Source organism: Pelophylax lessonae (genome assembly GCF_965119305.1).
Source record: "Pelophylax lessonae genome assembly, chromosome: 5".
In the NCBI taxonomy this organism is placed as follows: Eukaryota; Metazoa; Chordata; class Amphibia; order Anura; family Ranidae; genus Pelophylax; species Pelophylax lessonae.
In genome coordinates this window covers 340,517,886-340,540,448 of record NC_138772.1, presented here as the reverse complement: position 1 = coordinate 340,540,448, position 22,563 = coordinate 340,517,886, and the positions used below count along the sequence as shown (strand labels likewise).

The following is a 22,563-nucleotide window of genomic DNA, read 5'->3' as shown; positions in this document are numbered from 1 at the left end:
AAATAAGGGTTGAAGGTTAAGGCGGCAGTATTCCATGATCATAGGGGAAATCTGTATACGTAGGTATTTAAAGGAGGATACTATCCGGATAGGGCAGGTGGGTATATCTGGACTCCCCGGCATGTCATCCAACATCATCAGTGCGTCCAATTTATAGTTAACCCAGAGAAACGTCCAAAATCTGAAATGATGGACATGACCCTGGTGAGAGAGGGAGAGGTATCTTCCAGGACTAATAACATATCATCTGCATAGAGCATGGTCTCATGCAGTCCACCATATTTAAATCCGGTGATGGACGAATCTGTGCACACCAGGGCCGCCCTGCCTAGTTCCCCTGCTCAATGCAAAGGCAGGTGACATTCTGTCTGAAATCCTAATGGTCGCCTGCGGTGAATCATACAGCAGTCGTACCCATGCTATAAAGCGATCCCCGAAACCGAATTTGGATAACACAGCCCATAGATAGTGCCAGCTGACACTATCAAATGCCTTGTTTGCATCAAGTGCCCTCTGACCCATATTATCTGCCTTAGTTTGCATGTTTTATAAATAATCATCTTAGGTTAGTTGCCGTTGACTTTTGCCGCATGAACCCGGCTTGATCAGGATGAATGATGGGGAGGATGAATTGGTTCACCCGCAATGCAAGTACCTTGGCTAAGATTTTTACATCACCCTGCAATAGGGAGATAGGTCTATGTGAGCCTGAGTCTAGGAGGTCCTTTCCTGGTTTTGAAAGTAATAGAACATTTGCCATTGTCATAGATACCGGTATGCTGTGTAGCTTAATTGAGGCGTTGAAAACCTTTAGTAGCTTTGGCAAAATTGTCACAATGTTGTGTATACCTCCTTGGGGATGCCATCCCCTCCGGGGGCCTTACAGGTGGGGAAGAAATTGGCCGCCTTCTGGAGTTTGTCTAGTGTTATTGGGGCGTCCAGGGTTGTTCTCGCTTTCTGGGACAGAGTGGGTAGCGAAATTGCACTGAGGTAGCTCCTCAGCGCCTCATCGGGATAATTGTCTGCGCATCTGTAGAGTTTAGAATAAAAGGAGTCTAATTCTGTTCCGTGGCAGAGGATCTCAACCAGTCGAGTGAATCCTGAGCCGATATCCATGCCTCCCTCGTGGAGTCGGAGGGACTTATCACATAGGACAGTTCGAGCTGGCGCACCTAACCCTCCACCTGCTCCAGGAGAAGGGATGAATTACTCTTTCAGAATAAAAGGAGGCTAATTCCGTGATAATTTGGTCTGGGTCGTTAACCACTCGGCCTGTAGATGACTGGATTGCTCCTGTGACCGGAGAGGATTGTTGTGTACTGACAATTGTGGCCAACAGGCGACCAGTTTTCTCCCCCTCCTCATAGTAAGCCATTTTTGTGAAGAAATGTTTCTGTTCCACGGCAGAGGATCTCAACCGGTCAAGTGAATCCTGAGCTGATATCCATGCTCCCTCGTGGAGTCGGAGGGAATTATCACATAGGACAGTTTGAGCTGGCGCACCTGACCCTCCATCTGCTCCAGGAGAAGGGATGATTTACTCTTGACTCTTTTCACTTCTGAGATAAACAGGCCTCGGAGGTATGCCTTAAAGGTTTCCCACCGTAGCAGCACATTTTCACAATGTTCGTTGGTATGAAAGAATTCGTCTTTTTGATTAGTTATGCGCTCGTGGGAAGGAAACAGTTTGAGCCTAACTTTTGAACTTTTCTACCAGCCTACTGGTATAGAGGTGCATAGGTGAGTAAATTTTAAACATCTTTCACGGCTCCTTGGCTACCTTTTAGACATAAAAAGGTTTCTTAGCCTGTCAAAATTTCTTTTGGAATACCAGTTTTGGAAAACCTATGGAACTACTTTTGATACAATCTTACACAATGTGTTTTTGAGAGGGATTGCTTCTGCCTACCAGGTGGCAAGGTCAAGGTCTAACAATATGTGCTGGTGCCCCCAGGCAGACATCAACAGTGATGTGAGAATACCCTGATACACTATAGACCCGCAGCGCTGATTAACCAAGGAAATCCAACAGGGCAGTTGTACAGAAGTTATTCAACTTCTGTACAACTACAGTGCCCATACTTTGATTAAAATTTGGCCAACAATGCTGAACTGGCCGAATTTTGATCCACGTATGGCCGACTCAAGCAAACTAAACTGTGCTTCTACGAATTAGCATGGGCATCCTCTAAACCCTTTTCTATCTGAGCATCAAAGTTCTTCTGCCTTTTACTCCAGATGGTTACCGACCAAAACCCCACCCTGCAGTACTTGTAAACAAAAGGGTGGGATGCTGGTGACATCAGTGCCCTTATATGAGCATGTATCTATATAACTGCATTGACGTCATCAGCATTCCACCCTTATGTTTATGCGTGCTGTGGGGAATAACCTGATCTGCAGCTGACTGAAGTAAAGAACAATTTGGATTCAGAGGACTTACAATCTCATCCTTACTACTGATATCTCCATTCATTCCTTAAAGCACTGACCTATGCCCACTGCCTTGCAGAAATAGATGAAATATAACTTTTATGAATACTGGGGAAAAAACAAGGCTTATTTTTTTATTTTTATTTTTTTTACTTCATTCAAATGACAAGCAAGATAAGTTCAGTTATATTTTATGGTACCCTATCAATATGTTATTTCAGCTGAAGATTGATTACATAATTAATAACTTTACAGGCAATGGCTAGCTGATGTATGCAATTTATCAAAACCTGTGTTTGCTTCTCTTCTGCTCTGACATATCATCATATTAGAAAAATAATTTCTCTTGTTCATGTCCTGGATGTGGCTCTGCAATGTAGAGAGTAATCCAACCTAGGAGGTATCACGACACAGTATGACACTCTGCTCAGTAGCTGGCTAGGAAATGAGCATAGTTACCAAGTTATTTTATAGACGGAGTATTAGGTGAATGTGGCACAGCAGGTGATTTTTCTTAACTGCATAGTGCACAAGGCGCAATATATAAAAGTCATAAGCATTTCTTCCTTTTTGTATTCCACTTCCAGTTATTAAATAGAAAATGTGAGAAAGCGTTTTTATCGGGCAGCAGAGATTTTCTTAATCCTAAATAGCACAGGGCTGTCATTTCTCAGGATGTTCTTTCCAAACATGGACTTTAGACTCCTATGAATTGCTGTTGTTAGCGAAAATTACACACTGCACATCTATAAGCTCAGCTGCTGAGAGATAAACAGTCGAAGTTTCCCCTCTCCCTACGGCTGCTCTTGTGCTGAAGACAACACTGAAGCGTTTGTATTAATCTGGCACTGGCAACTCAACACATAGAACTAAGAGCATCAGTCTTCTTGTGTACCAGCCGTACCAGCTTCCATACCTCATACAGTATTTCTTTTAATCCCCACGGATTATTCCTTCCAAAGTCTAAACTGTTTAATGTTGTAATAGAACAGTTTGTCTGTTGGAATCAATATTTTGCTCCACAAAAATTACATCTCATTTAGAGCAGAACTGCTAACTTGCTTTTCTAATCTCATTGTCTTTTTTGTGACCTTTACTAAAGGTTCATGCACACTTCTGTTTGTAGCACATTATAGGGAATGTATAATGGTTTGGGTTGACTAAAGGTATTTTTATACACACAATTCATTCATCAGCAAACCTTGGGTGAATGAGCCCTAATTCCAATGCAGGCTACTCCAGACTGCAGCCAGTGGGCCAAATGTGGCCCTTTGATTGCCTTTATCCGGCCCTTGGGGCACTATTCCTTCTAACACAAAAGACTGAGCACTATTTCCCCTACTGACACCAACAACAGAGCACTGTTCCTCTCATTGACACCAGAGATGGCAAACTAATTCTCCTGCTGACACCAGTGACGTGGCACGATTTCTCCTACTGACACCTATGATGTAAATTTTAATCCCACTGACCACCACGCCTATGACATTGTTTTCTCCCGCTGGCCACAGTCTGGCCCCCCTAAAGCTTGAAGGGCAGTAAACTGGCTCTTTGTTTCGAACTTTTGAAAAACCCCTGTTCTAATGTCATCAGGCCCATTATAAATGTAACATGGGGGTGTGGGTCATTCATCTGGCCCTTTCAGTTGTGTGTATAAATTCTCGTTTGAGTGTATTTAGCTTTGTAAATGGGCTTTTTTGGTTTATTAAGAACTGATAAGAATAACTTTGTAAATGTATATAAATCTATATATTCAATGGTCATATGTACAGTAATATCTCACATTTACTTGACAAACAACAAACAAAAGTTAAAGCAGTACTTAACTCCCCCCATCCTTACATGTACATTTTTCTCCTTTTACCTCTATTCCTGGGTTCTTTTCAAAACACAGAAAATCCAGGATTGTCCCACTGTGATCTACTGTTCAGGCACAATACAGCAGATCCCCTACTGCCATCTTGGACCTCTTCAGTTTGCAGTCTTTTCTGGCTGCTCTGTGTGCTGATCTTGCAGCTCCCTGGGAGATGTGATGTAAGTATTACAGGAGGCTGCAGGATCAGTGACCCGTCATTCTGTTCCAAGATTAACATGGTGGCGAAAAGAAGGACCAAAAATTAAAAACATAGAAAGTTAATCTTAAAAAATCCCAACTTTCTGCTTGGGGGGGGATGTTAAAACGGAACCAAATCCTTTTTGGGACTAAAGTTCCACTTTAATTTTATTTATTTATATTTTTCATAAGTGTTATAAAGAAAGATGATGTACAGTGCATCCGGAAAGTATTTACAGCGCTTCATTTTTTCCACATTTTATTATTTTACAGCCTTATTCCAAAATGGATTATATTCCATTTTTTTCTTCAAAATTCTACAAACAATACCCCATAATGACAATGTGAAAGAAGTTTGTTTGAAATATTTGCAAATGTATTAAATATAAAAAAACAAAAAAAATCACATGTACATACTGTAAATATTCACAGCCTTAGCTCAATACTTTGTTGAAGCACCTTTGGCACCAATTACAGCCTCAAGTCTCTTAAATATGATGCTACAAGCTTGGCACACCTATTTTTGGGCAGTTTCTCCCATTCTTCATTGCAGGACCTCTCAAGCTCCATTAGGTTGGATGGGGAGTGTTGGTGCATAGCCATTTTCAGATCTCTCCAGAGATGTTGGGTCTCGGCTCTGGCTGGGCCAATCAAGGACATTCACAGAGTTGTCCCATGGCCACTCCTTTGTTATGTTGGCTGTGTGCTTAGGGTCGTTGTCCTGTTAGAAGCTGACCCTTCGCCCCAGTCTGAGGTCCAGAGCGCTCTGGAGCAGGTTTTCATCAAGGATGTCTCTGTATATTGCTGCATTCATCTTTCCCTTGATCCGGACTAGTCTCCCAGATCCTACCGCTGAAAAACATCCTCACAGCATGTTGCTGCCACCACCATGCTTCACTGTAGAGATGGTATTGGCCAGGTGATGAGTGGTTGTGGTTTCCTCTGACACGACGCTTGCTATTTAGGCCAAAGGGTTCAGTCTTTGTTTCATCAGACCAGAGAATTATGGTGCCTTGTGGCAAACTCCAGGCGGGCTGTGATGTGCCTTTTACTGAGAGTGGCTTCCATCTGGCCATTTTACCATACAGGCCTAATTAGTGGAGTGCTGCAGATATGGTTGTCCTTCTGGAAGATTCTCCTCTCTCCACAGAGAAACACTGAAGTGACCGTCGGGTTCTTGGTCACCTCCCTGACTAAGACCCTTCTACCCCGATTGCGCAGTTTGGCCAGGCGGCCTGCTCCATTTTGAAATAAGGCTGGAACATACAAAATGTGGAAAAAGTGAAGTGATGTGAATACTTTTCAAATGCACTGAATGTAAAAAAAAAAAAAATACATTACTTTTAATCTATTTGTTGCTTGGTCTTTTGCTCAAGTGCCTGTTTGGGTGCACTCCAAAGTGTTTGAAGGCCATTTACACCATGCCAAGTTTGCAAAGGATCCCTTCATCAAGGAAGTAGTAACTACTGCCTTGAGGAAGATGCTTTTTTGCAGCCCCAAGACTTGGTACTTTGGTTTTGTGGCAATACATTTTATTAATTACAGGTATTTGTATAGTGCCAACAATTTACACAGATCAATACATTTTGTACATTCACATCAGTCCTTGGCCTCAAGGAGCTGACAATCTTATGGTCTTTGTCTACTATGCACACAAATACATAATAGGACCCATATAGCCAACTGCTAAATACCTTTTCTGATAAGCAGTATATAGCAGTCTTGTGAATTTTATCGGGTCTGGTTAAAGCTTGTAGGAGATGTTTTCATTCTCCTCTGACTGTCCTATGAGGCTGCATGACCCCTGGCCCTCTGTCTTGACAGTGCTGATTGACCCTGTTCTGATCACATGCACCCTCCGAAGGAAAAGAAAAAAAAACTTTCTAGCCATACACACCAAACTGAGCATGTGCAGAGTGACTCCAATGGCACTGTACTATATCAGAAGATGGAAACAATAAAAGGGGAGGATCAGAGAAGACACAATCTCACAGCCTTTTTACACAATGCAGAGGATTAACCCCTTAGGTTCCAAAGTGAGTATAACAAGCATGCTTTACTGCATATACAGACTGATTTTACTGTTGTAGGTTTAGTAACACTTTAACCTAGCTGTAGGTCTCTGGAGTGTGGGAGCAAACCAAAGTACCAAGAGGAAACCCAAGCAAACACAGGGAGAACATGTAAACTCTATGCATGTAGAATCTTTATTTGGATTCAAATTGAGTACCCCAGTTAGAAGTGCTAACCACTAAACGCTTTGCTGCCCTTCATAGTTTACTAATCCTAATATGCTGGTTATGTTCTGCCATTCTGGCTAAACACAGCGCCATACATTGTTCACCAACACCAACCCAGCATCTGTGGCTCCTGGGTGGGGAAATTGGCTAAAAGTTTACATTGTATGGCCGTAGGCACCCATGTGCATGAGGCCTAAGAGTGACATAGTGCTTACACAGGACTTTTCCTCATTTCTTACATGAGCAAATTAAGTGGCAGGACCATCAAGGAAAAGGGATAAGCACAAATTTACTCTAAAAATTGTTTCTGCACGTGCGTTTCCTTCCAGTTAGTTTTTCATAGCTGAGAGTAACCCAAGCAATACAAAAGTGCTAAGCCAGCACTGTTTCCCAGCTGTCCTTGGAGAATGACAGGTGCAATATTCAGGTTGCTTCTAATGAACACACCAATGCTTTGACCTAGACCTATAGGAAAGTGGACAGGGCATTTAGGAGTAGCAGATTAGGGTTTTACATATTGCTGTCATACTGGAAAATGTAATTTGTGAAATAAGGCTTTTTTTTTAAAGAAATAGAGATTTTGCATGCATTGCTTACTGTTAGAGTTTTAATTAATGGTGTTATTCTTCTGGCATCCGTGTTTCCTTTCTGTACATTGATTTGCTTAATTTATGTGTGCTGTTGCGTGGGCAGTCTGTGTGATGCTCATTTCCATGAGTTGTTGTTTCAGTGTATGTTCTGTTTTGGTTGGATTAATAAATCTTGTAGATTGCTGTGACATGCTTTCACTCTGCTTTAGGGGAGGATTTTGTTAGATTGCCTGTGCTCTCATTGTTATCCTGAATTCGTACTTCTACCTCAGTTTTCTTTAAGATCTTCCTATAATTATTACATACAGGTCAAGTGTGGCAAAGCAGGAGGACACATAGCTAGCATAACACCATTTGTTCAGATCTTACTTTTAAATCTGTGTTCAGCCAGAATTTTCAACAAGCATATACTGCTTTATTTTAATGGGTCTTTTTACTGTGTTGGCTACAAATGATCAGCAAGGATGATTTTAGATGGGGTTGTTAGCATCATTTATCAGTAAACATAAAACAAATATTTATAAAAATGTATATTATAACTAGGGACAGTTGTCAGGTATTCTCCTTCGTGACCATGTAGCTAGTTTCTTCCAAGTGGTTAGAGCAGGGGTGTGCCACTGCAGCCCTCCAGCTGTTGTGGAACTACATGTCCCATGAGGCATTGAAAGACTGACAGTTTACAAGCATGGCTTGCAGTGGCATGAATGGAAGATTGACAGTTACTGGCAGAGGCATGATGGAACGTGTCGTTTTGCCACAGCTAGGGGCCACAGTTGCCCACCCCTGGGTTAGGGTGTGACATTTTCTTGTTTTTAATCAAAAAGTATGTTAGCAACCCCCTCTCTACTTTATTGCTGGTTGGGATTGATGTATGCCTCCCTTTCCTTGTCTATGTGATTTGGAGATCTCCCTGACTGGTAAAATGGTTGTCATTGTGACAGTAGGCCCACTTTCACACCACCTGGTCCATTTTCACATGCGATTGGACATGTCAAATTAAAGCCAATTGCCAGGAATGGCACTGTTTCTGTACCACTTTTGGCGACTTCAGGGGGCGATTTCAATAGACATCTGTGCAGGATTTTATACTGGCCTCAGTGTGAACCTAGGCTAAGGCAGCAAAAATAGGTAGTTGTCACCGCTTAGGTCTAATAACCTTGCTACAGCCTTTTTACAATGCTGCAATTTTTAACTCCCCATGTCGTATTTGGCATGCATTTTGCTTGGCAAATGCACCAACTAAAGTCAGTGGAACTGCACAGCAACTGCAAGCCAAATGCATGTCTCACCGTTGCGGCATGGTATTTCAATATAAAACCTAATATAACATTTTTTTAAAAGAATTTAAAAATATATGCAGTTCCTTTTTTTTTTTTTTTTTTTTCATTGTGTTTTAGCGTACATTGGTTCTATATGGTGCCATTTATTCTGAATGGCAGCTCAAAGCACCTTTTCAGCACACTTTTATTACAGCACACTGTAAACTTGTGCTATACTATGCTTACAAATTTACTGTATATTCGATTTAAAATGAATGGGCTGCCCTAATGCCATGCACTACAGCAGACCACAGCGTTTTGAACAGGCCCCTAATCTCCCCTTCTCTTGCCTAACCCACCCTTCCTCTTCACAGATGCAACCTTGTCTCAGTCTAAAGGCAGCTGCTCCACTGTTTGCTTGCAATTGGTGCCACAAGTCTTTAGTGTCCCACTTGCACCTGCACATTACAGTCCTATATTCTCCTATGGGGGCCATGTCTCCAACATCTCTAGCCTCAGAAGACTTGATCTAGAGATGTCTATGGGTTTGTAATGAGCAGACACGGTCAGGACAGTAAAGACTTTTGACACTGCATGTAAACAGAGGAGCAGAAGCAGAGGCTGTCTGATAAAGGTGCATCTGCTGAGAAGGTGGGTGGGTAAGGTAACTTAAGTCAGGGATTGAAGCTAAGGGCCCTTATTCTTTAAATGTTTAATAGTTCACATACTGTTATAGTTAAACCCCAAAACCTATTCTTTTTAAGTATACTTTTGCATCCCAATGTTGAATGAAATACTATATACTATGGGGGGAGTTCATAAAGAGTCTTTTAGATACCCTTTAGAATTTCATTGGGGAGCCCAAAGATTGTACCTGTCAGAGAAAAGGTCATAATTCTGGAAACTCACAGGTCAAAGTATCCATACTGGCAACTCATTCCTTAGTGCACAGTTCCTCTACAGTTCCTCAGTTCCACATCAGACTCCACCTACTCTTACTTCAGAACTTCTCTGGGACACCGTGGCTGACGAGGGAGCACTCAGCACACTGAGGAAGGAGTATACAGTATGGACACTCCGATCTCCATACCAGGCAACAAGAGATGCATGTATCTGTCTCTGACAGGTTTATGACACCCTTTATGCATTCCCCTCCCCATAGTTTGGTTTGGCGTAACCTACACAGAACCGTGACTGCAACCCTACTGAACACCTTGGGGCCAGTTCACACCAGGAATTGCACAGGAGTGCGCTGCTCGTTCCTGTGCAATTTGAGCCTCTTCATTTTGTCACATTGGACCAAACTAAATGTAGTGCACCTACTGCTTTAAAAAACACACTGCAGACAGATCACATGGTACTCCTATACCATGTGATCTGTTGCAGGAAAACATACTGCATTTGAGACCTGCCATTGGGATGTTAATTTAACATTGACACCTGCTGCAAATGCGTTTTGAATGCGGTGAGGGGAACTAAACTGAATGTGGGTTTCCTACACACACTGTAAACTGACACTTAGAATGATCTGAAACTCTGATTGCGTGACCTTGCAGAGGCTGTTTTGACTGCATGTGCACAAATTCCCAGACACACTTCCAAATCTTGTGGAAACCCTTCTCCAGGCTGTGAAGGCTGTCCTACATTTTGGAAGAGGATGTCTAAATAAAACCTATATAGGTGTGTGTGTGTGCAGGTGTCTTCAACTTTTGGCTTAAAGGCGAAGTTCACCTTATAAATGCACATATTTTTGCAGGAAAAAAAGTGTATTTATTCTTTTTTTCACTGGAGCCTGTAGAGCAGTGCATACAACACCCCTGTGGTTTGCAGGTGTTATGCCAAGCGCCTGCACATACTGCCTGCAGCTCTGTTGCCCATACCTTTGTACAGGTTTTCTGTTACAGAGCTGTAGGCAGTGTGAATGGACTATGCACATTCACGGTCCATTGAGAACTACAAGCTGGGTGCTGCATTGGTCTTTTTTTATTTTTTATTTACAGATTTCTGTAATTGAATGATGCAGCAGTGCCATTTTCAAAATGTGACGGGTGTGGGGGGAAGATCCCCTGCCCACTGTCATGGGGGGGGGGGGTGGATTGGGGGTGTGGGTGACAGGTCTGGAGCATGCTGGATGTTACACCCTAAATATGGGTGTAACGTGCTCCAAAAAGTGAACTTACCCTTTTATAGTGTACTTTTGTAACCCGAAAACACCTGAAGTGCAGTGACATAGTGAAGATCGCTGTAGTATAAAATTATCTCACAAAGGTGATAGATAAATATGCTTCAGATCCACTTGCTAGCTGTTGTATTCAATAGATTGCCTGGCAGTGATATGCAGATAAAACCCATCAGCCACGCTGCATGCCTGTCACAGACCGGGTGTGCATCGAGTATTGGCCAGAAACAATGACGTGCCAGGTATTTGAGTGGAATTGTCTTAAACTCCTACTTCCTGCATAATTGTGCATTTTTTGGAAGTACCAGTCTCTCTCAAACACATAATGCTACTCGCTTAGCCCAGAGAGGGGGGTATCTCCGCTGGTCGTGCTCATAATTAATGCATTAGAATACCAATCAGAAAAGGGAAATGAAGCATTCAAGATAAACACTACCTCTTAATTTAAAAGGGAAACAAATGCTTACTTTGGCAGCACATATAATAAAATGGCAACACTACTAAAACATTTAGTTAGGCCCCTGCGTGTGGATGACAAGCATAATTCAAAAACATTCAATACTTTTTTTCACACTCCTACTGTTTTTCACACTCCTACTGTCAAAATACTGAAGATCAAAACTCTTAAATTTTGGTTTTTACATTTTACAGACTTAAATTACACTAACCCTTTAATAAGCCATATGATTTCAGAGAAATGACAACTGTATTATACTATTGTTCTGGGATGCTTCAGTACTAAAGAAATGAATCGTTGAAATAATGGGACAGCAGCCCTCCGCTCCGTGGGTAAGTGGTCCTGTGCACAGCAGGGCTTGGGCATCCAAATGGCAGTGTACACCTACCTTAAAAGTGCCATTTCGATCAATTTTAATGTGAGCGAGTATTTTTATCCATAATTATTTTACTGATTTTTTTCAACATTTATGATTTAGAATGAAAATATTTTTTTTATGCTGGATTTCTTTGTAATTGTGTATTTTTGCTACTGTTTGGAACAGCTTTGCTAGAAGAAAGTTTTGGGGATGTAGAGAGATGTCTGTCGGAACTGGAGGACCTGTGTGAACAGTGTGAGTTTCAGAGGTGTCAACACATACAGTATATGCAACTAGAGAACTACAAGAAGAAGAAAAGGTTAGTGTTTGTATCATGACCAAGATGTGTCTATAAGTCATTGTTTCTGACAAGTGTTGGCACCATCACCATCGTGTCTCTCCTGCTTTTTTATTCAAGTTTTAGTATGTTGTTTAGTTTCCAATGTCTAGTGTTATAGTCTTCTCTCACATGCAGCCAGCCCACGGAGATCTTTTCACTAAGGGCTCATTTGCACTTGCTTTAAAATGTGGCATTGCACACTTTGTTAAAGCGCTCTAAATGCCAATCAAAGGACCTATCGATGTAGAAAGTCGCTGCTCTGCAGAAAGATGGTAGCTGCTAGCACTAAGGGTAAATATGCCCAAACCCTCACTGTAACTAAATATATAAATATATAAGTACTGCACTCTTATATATTCAATTTGAGCACCAGTCACTAAATAAAATGGTAAACTTACAGTCTTGTTTACACATTGTGTTTGCTTTGCTTCAAAAAATATACCCCATGTTGCTTTCTTGGTGCTTCAAAGCATCTTCAAGGTCTGCAGCTTTTTGGGAAGCTTTTATTCAGCTTCGTTTCACTTTGTTTTGTAGGTATTGCAGGTATCAGATTGTAGGTATTGCAGGTATGAGATATCGCAGGATGCACTGGTGAGCCAACAAGCAAACTAGAAATACATCAGCAGTCACCTCCAGCTTATGTGTATAAACTCTGGAAGTGTCTGGTGCAGACATCACATCTGTTGTGCAGCGGGGAGCAGAATGAAAGTGAGCAGGGTCCTGACTGTATCGGAGCAACTAGCAGATAGCACACGTGGTGTGCAACATAGGATCGCTATAGCGGAAGGTGAGCGGGGACCGGAGAGAAAGGAATGAGTGGCAGAGGATCAGCAGAGCTGGGAGACCGGGGCAGAAGAAACTGGCAATGTCACACGTGGGGCACAGTGTGGGAACGATCTAGCAGGTGGTGAGCAGGGATCAGAGACAGGATCAGAAGAGCTGAGGGTTATTACTCAGTGGGGATCAGCAGAGCTGGGTCTTACTACTGAGTGGGGGATCAGCAGAGCTGGGTTTTACTACTGAGTGGGGCGTCAGCAGAGCTGGGTCTTACTACTGAGTGGGGCATCAGCAGAGCTGGTGGTACTACTGAGCAGGGGATTTGCTGAGTGAAGGTACTAATAAGCTGGGGATCTGCTGAATGAGGGTACTAATAAGCTGGAGCTCTGCTAAACGAGGGTACTAATAGGCTGGGGATTTGCTGAGTGAGGGTACGAATAAGCTTGGGATCTGCTGAACGAGGGTACCAATAAGCTGGGGTTCTACTAACCACTTGCCGACCGCCGCAAGTACATATACTGCGGCGGTCAGCCCCTCCTGGGCAAAGTGACGTATCAGTACGTCACTTGCCCGCGAGCCAATAGGGGGCAAGTGCGCGCCAACGGAGGCACGCTCCCCCCCCCGTTCACTACCATCACCGCGCTATTGACCGGCGGCTCCGATGTCCCGCTGGAGAGGGAGAAAGGCAGGCAAACAAAGCCGCCTGTCATTCTTCCTGCTTTAACTGCAGAGATCATACGATCCTGCTATGTAGGATCGTATGTCTCTGTGGTTACATTAAAAGCCACGCCCCTTGACAGTTAGAATCATGCCCCTAGGGACACACCTAACCCCTGGATCTCTAATAAAGTTAACCCCTTCCCTGCCAGTGTCATTTTTACAGTAACAGTGCATATGTACAGCACTGATTACTGTAGTAATGTCACTGGCACCCCCAAAAGTTTCAAAAATTTCAGTCAAGGGTCCGATCTGTCCGCCGCAAAGTCGCAGTCCCGCAAAAGAAAATCGCAGATCGCCGCCATTACTAGTTAAAAACAATAAAAATGACATAAATCCTTCCTGTAGTTAGTAAACGCAATAACCTTTGCGCAAACCAATCAAAATACGCCTATTAAGATTTTTGTTTTACCAATAATATGTAGCAGAAAACAAATTGGCCTAAAATGTTAAAAAATTTTGATTTTTACTTTTTTTTTTTTTTTTTTGGGGAATTTCATATAAAATGTGAAAAAAAATATTTTTTCAAAATTGTCGCTCTTTTTTTGTTTATAGCCCAAAAAGTAAAAATCGCACAGGTGGTCAAATACCACCAAAGGAAAGCTCTGTTTATGGGAAAAAAAGGACATCAATTTCTTTTGGGTACAGCGTTGCATGACCGCGCAATTGTCCGTTAAACTCATGCTGTGCCGAATCGCAAAATAGGCCCTGGTCTTTGAGCAGCCAAATCCTCCGGTGCTTAAGTGGCTAAACTAGGGTACTAATAGGCTGGGGATCTGCTCAACAAGGGTACCAATGAGCTGAGGATCTGCTGAACAGGGGTACTACTGAGCTGGGGTTCCACTGGGCGACCAAAAATCAACACACATACGCAGGGCATTTGGCAAGCTTCATTAAAGTTTCAAAAAAGCATCATCAAAGCACTACCGAAGCATCACATCAAAGCTCATCAAAAAAGCATCTTGAAGCAGTAGGCTCTTTAATGTGTGTTAGTCGCAGCAAGTGTAAATGAGCCCTAAATCTCCTAGGTGGAACTTGGCATAGCTATAATGGTAATGTAACATATCCCAGCTGGCTGTTTTATCAGTAAGTCAGAAGCAGTTTATTTAGTTTATCTTCAGCATGTACCTGCAAATGCAAGACCGTTTGTAAACATTAAACAACCTTTCACACGTATGCAACCTAAGGCTCCATTCACACCTGGGCGTTTTTGAGTGTTTTTCAGGTCCAAAAACGCTCAAAAAAAACGTTCCAAAACGCCCAACAAGTAAAACCCCATTCATTTAAATGGCCCCTGTTCACATCTGAGCATTTTGCAAAACGCCTGTAGCTGAAAAAAGTACATGAGCTTCTTTTTGGGCTGATTACCAGCATTTTTGATAGATGTCAATGAAAAACGCCTGAAAAAATCGCGGTAAAAGTCGCGCAATGTTACCACGATTTTGCTGCGATTTTGACTGGACTTGAAGCAATGCCTATGTCTTTGGACCGCAAAACGCATTAAAATCGTCCCAAAGTAGTGCAGGGACTACTTTGAAGTAGTTGCGGCTTAGTTTTACAGATATGAATGGTACTCATTGGAAATCATGGAGTTCGACTTGTCATGCATGCGACTTTGCAGTCAAGACAAGAGTGAAAGGGGTCTTAAAGTGATTGTGAAGTCTCTGTTATTTGAAAAAAAAAAAAACATGTTATACTACTTACCTTCCATGATGCAGTGGATTTGAACAGAACAGCCTGGATCCTCCTCTTCTCGGGTCCCTCTTTGCAGCTCCTGGCCCCTCCAGTCGAGTGCCCTCCACAGCAAGCGGCTTGGGTGCATCCGAGCTGAGCTGCATCTCAGTATATCCATTCAGACACAGAGCTGCTGTTCGGCCCCGCCCCCATCTCTCTTTTGATTTGCTGATTGACTTTAACAGCCTTGGGAGCCAATGGTGCTGTGTCTTTGCCAATCAGGGGGGAAGAGTCCAGGACGGCCAAGGGACTGGTGGACAGAGATCGGGGGTTCAGGGAAGTATTAAGGTGTGCTGGGGGGGCTTCTACACACAGAAGGTTTTTTTTATTTTAATGCATAGAATGCATTAAAATAAAAACGTTCTGACTTTACAACTCCTTTAATTCATCAAATTTTTTTGACATTATTTACATATTTTTAATTTTCTTATTTGGTATACTTTTGCAAGGAGTTTTATATACCTTTTGAATTTTTATTAAAAAAGAGCCCTATGTGGTTTAGGATACTAAAGCATCTTACAGGAAGTCTTACCATTTCTGTAAATGTGGTGTTTTTTTTTTAACCACAAAGTATAACCAGCAATGGATGGGCAGCCTCCAAAAGCCTCAAAACCTCAATGCAGACTATTTCTAGCATATCTTATTTAAAGAAGAAGCCTCTCAGGCCAAACAGTAGTATGTCTGTAGAAAGCAGAAAAAGTGTAAACATAATTTGTTCAGTACTGTGTGTACATGTTGCTTCTTGAAATGGACTTTGCATAGAAAAATATATATATTTTACCTTACAAATCTAATTACTATTCCAGCTGTGAAAAGCCCCATGCGCATGTACACTCACCGGCCACTTTATTAGTTACACCTTGCTAGTACCAGTTGGATCCCCTTATGCTTTCAGAACTGCCATAATTCTTCCTGGCATAGATTCAACAAGGTGTTGAAAACATTCTTCAAAGATTTTGGTCCATATTGACATGATAGCATCACGCAGTTGCTGCAGGTTTGTCGGCTGCACATCCATGATGTGAATCTCCTGCCATCTTCCACCAAAGGTGCTGTATTGGATGGAGATCTGGTGACTTTGGAGGCCATTGGAGTACAGTGAACTCATTGTCATATTCAAGAAACCAGTTTAATATGATTTGAGCTTTGTGATTTGGGTCATTATCCTGCTGGAAGGAGCCATCAGAAGATGGGTACACTGTAGTCATAAAGCGATAGACATGTTCAATAACCATACTCAGGTAGGCCGTGACATTTAAACAATGCTCAATTGGTACTAAGGGGCCCAAAGTGTGCCAAGAAAATTTCCCAACACCATTACACCACCAACAGCCTGAACCGTTCATACAGGACAGGGTGGATCCATGCTTTCATGTCGTTTACTTCTAATTCTGACCTTACTATGGGAATGTCGCAGCTGAAATTGAGACTCATCAGACCGGGCAACATTTTAGAATCTTCTATTGTCCAATTTTGGTGAGCCTGTGAATTTTAGCCTCAGTTTCCTGTTCTTGGCTGACAGGAGTGGCACCTGGTTTGGTCTTTTGCTGCTGTAGCCCATCTACTTCAAGGTTCGATGTGCTGTGTGTTCAGAGATGGTATTTTGCATACCTTGGTTGTGGTTATTTGAGTTACGGTTTCCGTTCTATCATCTCGAACCAGTCTGCCCATTCTCCTCTGACATCAATAAGGCATTTCTGTCCACACAACTGCCGCTCACTGGATATTTTCTCTTTTTCGGACCATTCTCCGTAAAGCCTAGAGATGGTTGTGGGTGAAAATCCCAGTAGATCAGCAGTTTTTGAAATACTCAGACCAGCCTGTCTGGCACCAACAACCATGCCACGCTCAGTTACCTAAAGCCTCTTTCTCCCCCATTCCGATGCTCAGTTTGAACTTCAGCAAGTCTTCACCATGTCTAGATGCCTAAATGCCCTGAATTGCTGCCATGTGATTGGCTGATTAGCAATTTGTGTTACTAAGCAATTGAACAGGTGTACCTAATAAAGTGGGCGGTGTGTATATTTTAGACCTGTTTTTCACCCACAATGCCAAGGATCCTTTTCAATTTACTAGCATTGCAAAATACAGGTTGTCGTCCTGAAATTGCATCCAGCATGTCTTTTTTTTTTTGTTTCACTTTTATTCAGTGTGTTGGCACAAACCAATTTAAATCGACGTTAATAAGTCCAAGAAGTTTCATCAAAAATGCATTTGGTGAACAGATAAGGGATGCTTTTATCTTGGATCTCCAGAAAGTCTTTAGCTTCCTGTCTTACCCCCTTCTCTTCCACACCCGTCAGAAATGGAACTTTGGCCCTAAATTTCTGACCCTCTTACAAGCCTTGTATTCTAACCCCCCACCTATATTGCTATACACGGCTACAAATCTGACCTAGTCCACATACAGACAGAACCTAGGCAGGGTTGCCCCCTGTCGTCATTACTATTCTTAATTACTATTGAGAGTTTGGTGATAGTGCTCAGATCCACCCCAGAGATTTAAGCTCTCAAATGGAGCATAAAAGGGGTTTCTTTGTGGATAACTTATTGATGTTTATCGCATTTCTAACTACAACCTTGCCTAACCTTAAAGTCTTAACTGAGTTTGGAGATCTCTGGCTTTCGAAGTAAGTCCAGATAAATCAGAAGCACTTAACATCCCTAATTTTGTTTGGGTGCCTCAGAAGCTATCTTTCTCTTTCAAGTGGTATACAGGTTTTCTTCCATACTTTATTAAACTCACTTTGGACATATCTTTGGTGCTTCAGGCTAATTACACCCTTTACAACTCCTTGAAGGGGGACTTGTGGATGTGGAGATTGCCAACACCCTGAAACTGAGCTGCAGCAAAGTGGCCAAGACCATACAGCAGTTTAACAGGGCAGGTTCCACTCAGAACAGGCCTCGCCATGGTCGACCAAAGAAGTTGAGTGCAGGTGCTAAGCGTCATATCCAGAGGTTGTCTTTGGGAAATAGACTTAGGAGTGCTGCCAGCATTGCTGCAGAGTTTGAAGGGGTGGGGGATCAGCCTGTCAGTGCTCAGTCTATACGCCGCATGCTGCATCAAATTGATCTGCATGGCTGTCGTCCCAGAAGGAAGCCTCTTAGTCATGGTCTAGGGCTGCATGAGTGCTGCCGGCACTGGAAAGCTACAGTTCATTGGGGGAACCATTAATGCCAACATGTACTGTGACATTGTAAATGGAATGATAGTAGCGCTGAAACACTATCTAAGAGTTCCTAAAATAGACAGTGGATGTCCACTAAATAAACAGTGTGGTAAAAACTTAGTCCTCACAGTCTTTAATTGACTAATACCATAAGTCTATTAATGGGTGAATATAAACATCAATCCTCCTTCCAGATCTTCAATAAACATGAAAGTCCAATGTTATTGACGGTAGTTGTTGGGTAAGTATTGTAAACCTCTGTGTAATCTGGTCGGGTCACCACAAATCCACCACCAAGTGCAGGGGGACAATAAGAAATGGCCACTCACCGGATAGATATGCTCACCTACTCTCATAAGTGAGCACCACTCGCATAATGATCACACATCCACATGTCACCATAGGATAGGTTAAATCAAGCAAGAGATGGTTCCCAATCCAGTATAGCGTCCCTTTTTCTGCCAATGTCTCCCAAATATGTGGAAAATAAACAGATATCTCCACTAGTGCAATACGTCTCATAAAGCTTTATTGCAAAGTAAAACAACATATAATGCACTCACTTGTAGTTGGATAAATCACAGCATCTCTCATAAAGGCAGTATCGGGACCCCTTCTCCTCATCCGATATGGCTCCACGCCAAATCGGGTAGTTCCGGATGTCCTTTGCTGCCGTAAACTTCGATTGGGTGCGTCGTCTGGCCACGCTCCGACGCGTTTCGTCACTTCCTGACTTCAACTGGGGGCCTGTGACATACTGAAGCAGAGCATGATCTCCTCCCTTCAGAGACTGTGCCGCAGGTCAGTATTCCAACATAACGACCCCAAACACCTCTCTAAGAAGAGCACTTCCTTGCTAAAGAAGCTGAAGGTAAAGGTGAGGGACTGGCCAAGCATGTCTCCGGACCTAAACCCTATTGAGCATCTGTGGGGCATCCTCAAACGGAAGGTGGAGGAGCACAAGGTCTCTAAAATCCACCAGCTCTATGATGTCGTCAAGGAGAAGTGGAGGAGGACTCCAGTGGCAACCTGTGAAGCTCTGGTGAACTCCATGCCCAAGAGGGTTAAGGCAGTCTTGGAAAATAATGGTGGCCACACAAAATGTTGACACTTTGGGCCCAATTTGGACATTTCCACTTGGGGGTTTACTCATTTTTGTTGCCAGCGGTTTAGACATTACTGGCTGTGGGTTGAGTTATTTTGAGGGGACAGCAAATTTACACTGTTATACAAGTTGTACACTCACTACTTTACATTGTAGCAAAGTGTAATTTCAGTGTTGTCACATGAAAAATATACAGTAATATATTTACAAAAATGTAAGGGGTGTACTCACTTTTGTGAGATACTGTATATGCTACAAAATCGGTTGGTGGCCTAGGGATTCCACAGTTTCAGAGATATTACAAGGCAGCTCAATTAGTCCAATTAACACAAATCTCCACTAGATATAAACCCAATTGGGTCAAGCTAGAAGCTAAAGCAGGTTTTCCTCTCACCATGGATCTGCTTTTGTGGATCCCTGCCAAGGACTGTAGCGCAATCCTATTCCTGACTTGGTCGCATTCCCTCCACCTGTGGGACTCTATCTGTAAAACACATGCGCTTCAACATTTTATTGCTTGTAAAGATATAAAGCTGACAGCATATTTTCTCAAGTCTTGAGATACCCTTGATGGAAACTTTTAGCCTCCGTCAAATACTTTATTTTTTAAATTCTCTTAAGCAATCCACAGATGATATTTCATCAAACACGCTCTGAAGACAGGTGTACATTAGATACTGGCTCGAGAGGAGTTATATCAGTGATGTGCATTTTCCCTCTGAACCCATGACAGTTACCCTACGAGATGGCCTTAGATCGGGACCCCTATCTCAGACAGACAGAGAAGTGAAGGACTGGTCTAGATGGTCTTCCATGGTGCATAAAGCGAACTACAAGATCCTATCTTGCTGATACATGGTGCCAATGAGACTTACTAAAATTTACCCTGATGCTTCTTGTCGGCTTTTCAGGGGTTGCGGACAGGAGGGAGGGGGCTGTGTACAATATTTAGTGGATCTGTTTGAAAATCAAGCAATTTTGTATCAGAGCGTTTAATCTGACTTATTCTGTGATCTCTGTTAAAGTGGAGCTGCTTGTCTGCTCCTTCCGTCCTCCGCTGCCACATTTGGCACCTTTTTGGGGGGGAACCGATACCTGTCGAATCCATGGATCAGATACAGTATTTGCATTCGCTCATCTCGCTGGGTGGTCTATCGGGGGAGTTGGAACGTTGCGTTGGGCGGAGCAACATTTCTTACTCTGACTTATTCTTTTCTCTTATTTGGAATTCCCTTCTCTTTTCCCCCTCTCCATATTTTCTCTTTCATTCATTGAGGGACACAACTCCTGATTCTTCTTAACCATTGGGTTATACTGCCCCCGACAGGAGTAGGACACTAGGCAGGAGAAAGCTTGACTACGCCTATAGGCAGTCCCAGGGGGTATACACCCACTCTCAGCTATAGGCACTTAGTTTTTTTTTCTGCCTAGTAAGGACCTAGTTCCATGCTGGGATCTCTGGTCCTGGCAAATTTTTCCTATCTTTATTTTTGTTCCTGTGAGAATCTACAATCAATTTCCACACTGGGCAACAGACTGGATAATCTAGATCCAGAGGATCCCCCCAGTCTGGCCAGTGAGCACGTGCAGATTGCAGCTCTGCACTAGGTCGGCAGTGACGTAGCCCCACTGGACGGAGGCTGGCCTGCGAGTTAAATGTCTCGCAAGGACGCATACGACCTAGCCTCGGCCTGAGTCGCAGCGGTTCTCCTGGTCGACAGCACCCACATTATGATGGAGCGGTGGTCACTTTGGGTCTTTGAGCTGGTTGTTGCCACGTGTTCTTAAGCAGGGCTAGTTGGAGTTGCTGCTGACCAGGTTTTTCCTGGTGCGCAACGGGGGGGGGGGGGGTTGATGACTGGGGCAGGGGTCCTCTGGGCTCCCTACAGCAGTTGTTGGGCTGGGGGAGTGGCTAGGTTAGCATCCGCAGGTACGCACCTAACGCGGCCGGATCCTCCCGAAAATTTAGGCCGTGGCTTTGCGGCCTACTAGTCAGAAACTACATGAGGCAGCTGCTGTGCCACTGCCTCCCGTTTGGGCACCCCCTCCCCTCTGCTGCCCCTGGGTGGTCAGCTCCGCTGGGGCTCGCATCCAAGCGGCTGGGTCTCCACATAAATTTAGGCCACGGCTTGTTTTTTTGCGGGGTCCAGTAGGTGGTCCATTCGTGGGCCCTTGGTTGGTGTTCCCTTTACGGGATCGCAGTTGGCGGCCTCCCCTGATTGTTATGTTTTCCGGATGAGCTTACTATATAGCGACCCTACTGGGTCTGCGTCCACGCACAGTCAGTGCTCAGATAGTGAGGATGATTCCTCTGCTCCTTTTGCCACGCATGAAAAGGCACTTTTGAATTCATGCTTTGTGTCAGTGCGTGACACTTTAAAAGTGGAGGTTGCGGCTGATGCTGCGTTGGGAGGCGCCAGTCCCTTTTGGCACCCACAAGCCCTTCAAAGCAGCGAGGGAGTTCCCTTTTCCGCTTACTTTGACAAAATTTTTACAAAACAGCGGGATTGTCCAAAACGCAGTGGTTCCTAAGCTCTTTTTGCTTGTGGTGTCCTTATGAGGATTAACTGCGTTAAAGGTGGATGGTCCCACCTGTAGTGGACTCGGTTTCCAGGTTAAATATAGCTACTTTCATTCTGGTTGAGGAGTCGTCGGCCTTTAAAAACCCAGCTGATAGGGGGGCGGAGGCTCTGGCCCAACACATGTTCGCTGTGGCTGGTTCGGCAGTTAGGCTGGTATTTACTATTGTCCTGGTGTAGCAAGTTCTGACTGAGTGGGCTAAATTTTTACACCGAGACCTGGAGGGGAAACAGCTTCCCCTTGTCTTGCAGAGCTGGCAGATCAGTTGGTCTAAGGCTGCAGTTTATCTGTGATGCCTCTTTAAATGCGGCTCCTTTAATTTCTTGGCTGTCTGTATTAGCATTGGTCCTTCGGCGTATTATCTAGCTGAAATACTGGTCTTTGGACCAGAATTCTAAGAAGGCCTTATCTGATCTCCCCCTTGTAGGGGATTGCCTGTTTGGAGCTTCCTTGGATGACATTGTTAAGGGTCTCACAGGGGGGAAGAGTACCCTTCTTCCGCAGGATACCAAAGGCAAGGAGCCCTATCATAGATGTGGGCCATTCTCCTTGGCTCATAAGAGGTTTT

At 43.4% G+C, this 22,563-nt stretch overlaps 1 protein-coding gene across 1 annotated transcript in view; it reads left to right on the top strand.

The window, feature by feature from the left end:
- Positions 1-11,907, top strand: part of LOC309556516 (dysbindin-like) — a gene marked incomplete at its 3' end in the record, with an annotated part of 60,962 nt that extends 49,055 nt beyond the window's left edge. The window contains exon 6 of the mRNA XM_082258964.1: positions 11,756-11,907. Within this exon, the coding sequence (XP_082115090.1) occupies positions 11,756-11,907 (152 nt within the window). The remainder of the gene's footprint in view (positions 1-11,755) is intronic.
- Positions 11,908-22,563: the final 10,656 nt, after the last annotated feature.